This window comes from Brassica oleracea, chromosome C6, assembly GCF_000695525.1.
Source record: "Brassica oleracea var. oleracea cultivar TO1000 chromosome C6, BOL, whole genome shotgun sequence".
In the NCBI taxonomy this organism is placed as follows: Eukaryota; Viridiplantae; Streptophyta; class Magnoliopsida; order Brassicales; family Brassicaceae; genus Brassica; species Brassica oleracea.
In genome coordinates, this window is record NC_027753.1 from 39372735 (window position 1) to 39380677 (window position 7943).

At 37.8% G+C, this 7943-nt stretch overlaps 2 protein-coding genes across 3 annotated transcripts; one reads left to right on the top strand and one right to left on the bottom strand.

Moving 5' to 3' along the window:
• Positions 1-2: 2 nt before the first annotated feature.
• LOC106297063 (ent-kaur-16-ene synthase, chloroplastic) lies at positions 3-3991 on the top strand. Of its 2 annotated transcripts, XM_013733346.1 has the most exons (14): positions 3-68; positions 203-286; positions 575-627; positions 719-1179; positions 1421-1632; positions 1713-1833; positions 1906-2003; positions 2101-2318; positions 2383-2501; positions 2584-2682; positions 2790-3005; positions 3080-3221; positions 3312-3557; positions 3641-3991. In XM_013733346.1, the coding sequence occupies exons 2-14, from the start codon at positions 241-243 to the stop codon at positions 3953-3955; spliced, it is 2346 nt and encodes a 781-aa protein (XP_013588800.1). In that variant the 5' UTR covers positions 3-68; positions 203-240; the 3' UTR covers positions 3956-3991. The 2 variants fall into 2 exon arrangements, with proteins under 2 accessions (XP_013588800.1, XP_013588801.1); XM_013733347.1 differs by lacking the exon at positions 3-68 and having other exon boundaries at positions 138-286.
• Positions 3992-4308: 317 nt separating this feature from the next.
• On the bottom strand, positions 4309-6658 carry LOC106296370 (inosine-5'-monophosphate dehydrogenase 1). The gene is made up of 5 exons (XM_013732496.1): positions 6134-6658; positions 5370-5968; positions 4889-5068; positions 4557-4814; positions 4309-4478 (listed from the first exon to the last, which is right to left on the bottom strand). The coding sequence occupies exons 1-5, from the start codon at positions 6534-6536 to the stop codon at positions 4407-4409; spliced, it is 1512 nt and encodes a 503-aa protein (XP_013587950.1). The 5' UTR covers positions 6537-6658; the 3' UTR covers positions 4309-4406.
• Positions 6659-7943: the final 1285 nt, after the last annotated feature.

A 7943-nucleotide genomic window follows, 5' to 3' on the forward strand; every position in this document is an offset into this window, starting at 1 on the left:
TACTTTATTATTACTATAAGCCAGATTTTCCAGACATTTTTGGTCGTGACGGCTCCAACTCATCGGAAGTATATTCCTTTTCTCTGTCTTTCTCAATTTTTTCTTTACAATGTTTTATTTAGCCTCTCGCAACAATCTGGATTCGTCTCTGTGACTGACTCTTAAGTCTTTACTGTTGATGATGATGATGATGATAAATCAGGTTCATACGACGGCGTTTCGGTTGCTTCTGGTCTCTCTATGTCTATTTCCTCCTCTACCAACCTTCGGCGCTCTCCGATCTCAGGTTAAGTAATACTCTCACTTTCTCGGCACTGTTTTGATTCTTCGCTTGCATGCTCGTGATTTTGTTCTCTAATTTGTAACTTGATTCTGTGGTAGTCTTCGTGGTTTCTCTGAGCTTCATGTAGAGTGAAGTAAACTGGCTTCAGTTTGATGATACTGTCTCAACTGTTACGCAATTGAAATTTCTGATTTGGTGTCTTTTTGTTTATACGAATGTTTATTTTTTTCGCTTATATTGTTGAAATTGACTATTATGTTCTCTCACCTGAGATGTTCTCTCGTTATGCAGCTACTTTGGAAAGGAGATTAGAGGCAGTAGAACACACAAGAGTTAACAATGTGGTAAACTAAACAGCTGTTTTTTTTGTGATTCGTAATCTTGTACTCCTGCTTGCTTCTGCAGTAATCCAACTGATGTTCTTGCATTATCCAGAGTTTTGAGCAGACAAAGGAAAAGATTAGGAAGATGTTGGAAAAAGTGGAGCTTTCTGTATCAGCTTATGATACTAGTTGGGTAGCAATGGTTCCATCACCGAGCTCCCAGAACGCTCCACTTTTCCCACAATGTCTGAACTGGTTACTGGAAAATCAACATGAGGATGGATCTTGGGGACTTGATCATCCATCTTGTAAGAAGGATATGTTGTCATCTACATTGGCATGTATCCTCGCTTTGAAGAAGTGGGGAACTGGCGAAAGGCAAATAAGCAAGGGCCTACAGTTTATTGAGCTCCATTCTGCTTCAGTCACTGATGAAACCATAGAGAAACCAGCAGGGTTTGATATTGTATTTCCTGGGATGGTTGAGTATGCTAGAGACTTGAATCTGGTGGTTCCATTGGGCTCAGAAGTGGTTGATGCCATGATACAGAAAAGAGATCTGGATCTTAGAAGGTAATGCTCTTGCTGTTTTGTTACCATACTAAGACTTAATTGAAAGCTTGTTTTATAACTAGAGGTCGTTAGCTCAACTGAAAAGGATCTTGACCATTGTGTTAGAAGAGGTCCCCTGTTCGAGTGACCATTGGGACAAAACTAATATTACATGTTGTGGTTTCGGGGCCTGGAGATACTAAACTTGGCCCCGAACCTCCTGGTATTAAAAAAAGCTGATTTAATGTTTGGTATGTGATAGGGAAAGCTTCTCAAGGGGAAGAGAAGCATATCTGGTCTATGTTTTAGAGGGAACAAGGAAGATTCAAGATTGGGATTTGGTTGGGAAATACCAAAAGAAAAACGGCTCTTTGTTTGATTCTCCAGCCGCAACAGCAGCTGCGTTTACTCAGTTCAGAAACGATGGGTGTCTCCGTTATCTATCTTCACTCTTCCAGAACTTTGAAGCTGCAGGTCTACTAATCAACACTGTGTTCACTTTGGTTGTAAACTAAACATTCTCACTGTTAATATATTTGCTTTATCATTTGCAGTTCCCACAGTTTATCCCTTTGACCAATACGCACGCCTTAGTGTAATTGACACACTTGAAAGCCTGGGGATCGATAGGGACTTCAAGAACGAGATCAGAAGGGCATTGGATGAAACTTATAGGTAAATCTAGATTAACCCACACAAAATTCAATGTTGTGTTTATGACTTTCTTAAACTATCATTGACAAACAGATGCTGGCTGCGTGGGGATGAAGAGATACGTTTGGACTTGGCCACTTGTGCTTTGGCGTTCCGTTTATTACTTTCTCACGGCTATGATGTGTCTTATGGTGAAGTGACATCTTTCTTTTTAGACGAATATAGCCTAAGATTTTAGTCAACTGCATGTATGTGTTAGTTAAGTTGATACCTTTGTGTTTGTTGCAGATCCGCTAAAACCATTTGCTGAAGAATCTGGTTTCTCCAATACTTTGGAAGGATACCTGAAGAATACAGTTTCTGTGTTGGAACTGTTTAAGGCTGCTCAAAGCTATCCACATGATTCAGCTTTGAAAAAGCAGTGTTTGTGGACTAAACATTATCTAGAGATGGAATTATCCAACTCGCCTATCACCTCTGTTCGAGATCAGTACCTCAAGAGAGAGGTAAACCTCTTTTTCTAAACTATCTTGCCATGAAAAGCTTATCTGAGAGTCTAATCCTTTTCAGGTTGAGGATGCTCTTTCTTTTCCCCACTACGCAAGCCTGGAAAGATTAGATCATAGGAGAAAGTTACTCAGAGGTTCATGTGTAGAAAAGAACACAAGGGTTATGAAGACATCCTATTGGTAACATCTGATGTTTCATTCATTGATTGTTTGTTTTTAAGCGATGATCATTAGTTCTCATTGTTCTTCCTCTATGTGCTAGCTTTCCCAATGTTTGCAGCTCTGATATCTTGAAGCTAGCTGTGGAGGACTTTAACTTCTGCCAGTCCATACACGGTGAAGAAATGAAACGTCTTGACAGGTACACTCCCATAAGCTAATGTGTTTTATGAATATAATCATGCACTTGACTACTTTTATATGGCTAAATCTCATTATCTCTATAAATCTCTGCTCACCAACTTGCAGATGGATTGTGGAGAATAGATTGCAGGAACTGAAGTTTGCAAGACAGAAGCTGGCTTACTGTTACTTCTCTGGTGCTGCAACCCTTTTCTCTCCAGAGCTATCTGATGCTCGTATATCGTGGGCCAAAGGTGGAGTTCTGACAACGGTTATCGATGACTTCTTTGACGTTGGAGCTTCAAAAGAAGAAATGGAAAGCCTCATACACTTGGTTGAAAAGTAAATGGCTCTTTTCTCTATTTGTTCCCTACTAAAAAGAACTATATAACATGTTTCTCGTTTACAAATTACAGGTGGGATTTGAACTGTGTTCCTGAGTATTGCTCTGAGAAAGTCGAGATCATTTTCTCGGTTCTAAGGGATACAATTCTTGAAACGGGAGAAAAGGCATTCATCTATCAAGGACGCAGCGTGACAAACCACATTGTGAAAATTGTAAATCATACCACATTGAACTATATTATATGTTATCATTTGCTAACAATTCATCTGACCATAGTCCATGTGGTGACATATCTTATACAGTGGTTGGATTTGCTCAAATCTATGTTGAGAGAAGCAGAGTGGTCTAGTGAAAAGTCAACACCAAGTTTGGAGGATTACGTGGAAAATGCATATGTATCATTTGCATTAGGACCTATTGTCCTCCCAGCAACCTATCTGATCGGACCACCAATGTCAGAAGAAACCGTCGGAAGCCCCGAGTATAATCAGCTCTACAAACTCATGAGCACTATGGGTCGTCTTCTAAATGACATACAAGGCTTTAAGGTAACACTCGCTGCTTAGAGCTGGAAGATGGTAACTGTAATGGTATTAGATTGGGGTTTAATGTGTGTCAATGTTGTTGGCAGAGAGAAAGCGCTCAAGGGAAGCTGAACTCTGTTTCATTGCACATGGTACATGACCAAGACAATGGCAGCGAAGAGGAGATCATAGAATGTATAAAGGGTTTAGCAGAGAGGAAGAGGGTAGAACTGCAGAAGCTGGTTTTGGAGGAGAAAGGGAGTGTGGTTCCAAGGGAGTGCAAGGAAGCATTCTTGAAGATGAGCAAAGTGTTGAACTTGTTTTACAGGAAAGATGATGGATTCACTTCACAAGATCTGATGAGTGTTGTTAAATCTGTTATGTATGAACCTGTGACCTTACAAGATGAGTCCCTAACTTAATGCAAGTTGATATGGCAATTAAACTTTTTGTTGTTATGTAATGTTCTGGAAATAAGCCGAAACAATTTTCTTAAAATCCTATTTTCTTAAAATCTAATTTATATTCGGTTTAAACAGTTTTAAATTGGTAAATATCGGTCTAAATCAATTTAAATTCGGTTAAAATATGTTAAATCAAACAATAGTATAAATCCAATTTTATTTAAAAAAAAAATTATATATAATTTTTATAATTAATCAAAACAATTTTCTAATTAAAATGGATGATATCTTTTGATCTTTTACCAAATCAGTTTTTACTTTGTAAATGAATGATAGATAATGTTGATGTTAGGATTGAACTGGCTGAGAAATGTTTAAAAATGTTAAAATAAATAAAAATGAAAAATGTAACATGAGCAATAGTATGTGAATAACTCAAAACATATCCCTCAAAATTTTTGGGCAAAGCTTAAAATGATTTCTTCTCATAAGAAACAAGACCGTGAACTCCACCTTCGATCTGTGCTGCACCGGTTCGAGTCTGTCACAAAAAAAAAACAGCATTAACACTAAGCTCAGCAAATCACAGAGACAGTTTCACAAGGACAGTTTCATTCACCTCGAGCCTGAGGACGTTAGATCTCAACAGATCATGAGCAGATTGCAAGGAAGAAGCACCAAGGTCTTGAAAACCTTGCTTCACCGCGTGCATTGTGTAAGGAATCAGCTTCAACACTGATCCTTTATCAGCCACTGCACCAACCACTCCTTGAGCAATCTTGAGATTTGTTTTGTCTCCTAAGTATCTCTGATCACTTCCTTTTGTCATTGCTTCTAGCGATCCCATTCCACGGTACTTCTTGATCCTCTTACCATTCTATCATTACCATAAGCAGCATATCAAGAAATGAGTGTTTGTTAAACCAAAGAGGATGTGATGAATGATGATACCTTATACTCGTAAGACCCAGGAGCCTCAGTGCTTCCGGCTAAGAAGCTTCCCATCATAACAGTTGATGCTCCGAGTACTAGAGCTTTTACAATGTGACCTGAGTTTGAGATACCACCATCCGCTATAACCGGAATCCCACTCTGAGCAGCGAGTGAACAAACCTTGTACACAGCAGTAGCCTAAGATGTCCACATCACACAAAAAAAACGAATCAGATAAGTTACATAATTCTAAAAATCGGTATAGACGACAGCCTAAACAAAACCATTTTTCTAGATCGTTACATAATTCTAAAAATCGGTTTAGACTACAACCTAAACAAAACGATTTTTCTAGATCGATGAAAAAATCGATCTAGGTGCCCCGCCTAATCAAATAACAATCTCATATAAAGCGCCTAATTGCAGCTATCGATTTTTAAACATCGCATAATTCACAAAGTTCAAATAAATAGTAAGGATTCGGAGCTTCTTCATGTACCTGTCCACGACCAACCGCGCAAACCTCTTGTGTGGTACAAATCGAACCAGACCCCATACCAACTCTCAACCCATCAACTCCAGCTTGAATCAAGTTCTGCGCCTGGTAACTCGTCACAACGTTTCCACCAATCACATCCAACTCAGGATAACTCTTCTTCACATACTTAATCATCTCAAGCTGGTAAATAGAGTTCCCTTGAGAACTATCCAACACCACAACATTAGCCCCAGCTTTAACCAAATGCTCCAGCCTCTCCTTATCGGACTCCCTCGTCCCTATCGCCGCACCAACCATCCACTCCCCGTCTAAACCAACAGTCCCTGGCCCTGACTTGGGATACCCTCTGACCCTCTCTATGTCGTCTCTCGTCACAACATTCACAGTCTCACCGTCCCTTTCGAGAACCACAAAGCCCTTTTGCTTATCTTCTAACAAAGCTTCGATCTTTTCAATGTCAATGTCCCATGGTAGACAATACTCGCTGCCTTCACAGCTCTTCATGTAATCATATATCTTCATCTCTCTTTGCTCGTAGTTCATCTTTTTCCACTGAGCTTTCGTGACGTAGCCTAACAGCTTCGGAACCGTCATTGTTCCTAAATCAAAATCAAAGTAAAGGTCAAGACTTAATGTCATTAACCAACGTTGGCCTAGTGGTAAAGGAGTGTCTGATGGTCACTCCGCCCACTTGAGTTCGATTCTTATTGGGAGGAACTATTTAATATTTGTGGAACAGTGAAAACGAATCTGATTCTTCTCACCTGATTGCGTGACGAAGACGAAGGAGGAAGGACCAAAGGCGTCCAACGAAGTGATCTCGTACTCCGGGAGCTTCACGCCGGCGTCGGAAGCGATCGGATGACGCAGCGACTTGGCTTGTCGGATCACCGACGCCTGAGCGGCGATGTCGGAGTTGTAATGGACGATCCCGATCCCGCCGAGGGAGGCCATCGCGGCGGCCATGTGAGACTCTGAGACGGTGTCCATCGGAGAGGAGACGCAGGGGATGGAGAGGGGCACGCGCCGGCTGAGTCGCGTGGAGAGGGAGACGGCGTCGGTGGAGAAGTCGATGTAGTGAGGGAGGAAGATGACGTCGTCGTAGGTGTAGGAGTATCCCTGAGAGAAGAGCTTCTCCGCCGGGAAACCATCTTCGAGAGACGTCATCTTGAGGGGAGAGAGAGAGGCGGGGGTGATTAGGATTTAAGCTAGGGCTTTTGGGGAGATTCGTATAAAAGGAAGACGACAAGTTGAGACAGAAGAAGTTGGCACTTGCGTCTTGTAAGAAAGATTAAGTTCAGAGTTTGTATTTATAGTGCTAATCAGATTTGAAGTTACATTGGGGTTACTGACCGGGTTTCGTCTATTTTTTTTTAGCTTTATTTATTTTAAAATCGTTAAACTTTATCAATGTAGTTTATTTTTAAAAGTTAAAACCTATAACAATTTTCTATCAATTTTTACCAATCATGTTTTATCTTTATTTTAAAAACTACAGCAAAAAAATATTAATCAAACTTTTATGTATTTTATGCAAAAAATCTACATCTTTATTTTATAAACCGTAGAGTCTGTAAAATAAAAAAATTATTTATGATATCAAATAAATTAGATAATCCTAATAAAAACATGTATAAATATTTTAATTTAATTTTGAGTGTTTTAAAATTATTGAAATATTTAAAATAACATAAATATTATTTACATATCACACTTTGAATAACCGTAAACTTTGTTAATTTATAAAAAAAATATCAATATAAATTATTTGAATTGATAAAAATCATTATTTTATATATACATCATATATTACACATATTTTATTTTAAAATATCTATAGCATATACTTTACATCTACAACAAATTTAACTATAACAAAAGGTTCTGCAAAAAAAAAAATTTGCGGTAACAATTTTACAACTACAACCAACTCACTTACAACTAAAATTTATAGCTAAATTTTAACGGTTACGGTGAAACCAATCATCACCATTATTCGACTTTTTCCTTTTCAATATCTTACGGTTTCCAAATTGAATTCTACTTAGTAGTGTAGTTTTGGAGATATATATGGCTTGATTTTTTGTATAAAGAGATGACCTGATTTGTATGGTTCCCTCATTATCCTCGTATGGAGGCTTTTGGACCCTGGTTTTTGTGAGTTGGGGCAGGTGATTTTTGTTGGTTGTAACCTTATGCAAATATATATATATATATATATATATATATATATATATATATATATATCCTAATTTGACTGGAAAAAAATGAATTTTATAGGTGAAATAACTCAATAAATAAATTATGATATTGAACTATTTGTAAGTTTTTTCCTGAGAAGTTAGTTGAATTTCAGTCAAGATATTTTTATTTACTAAAAAATAGTTGAAAGATCTTTTTATATACATAAAATATTTTATATTAAAATATTTGAAAATTTTAAGAGAAATTTTCTAGAATATCACTAAATTTTTTATCATAAATATAGCATAAAAAGGTTAAAATGACCAAAAATATTTTATTAAAAAGAAAAAGTTTATAAGTCTAAGATTAAATAATCTAGAATTAGGGTTT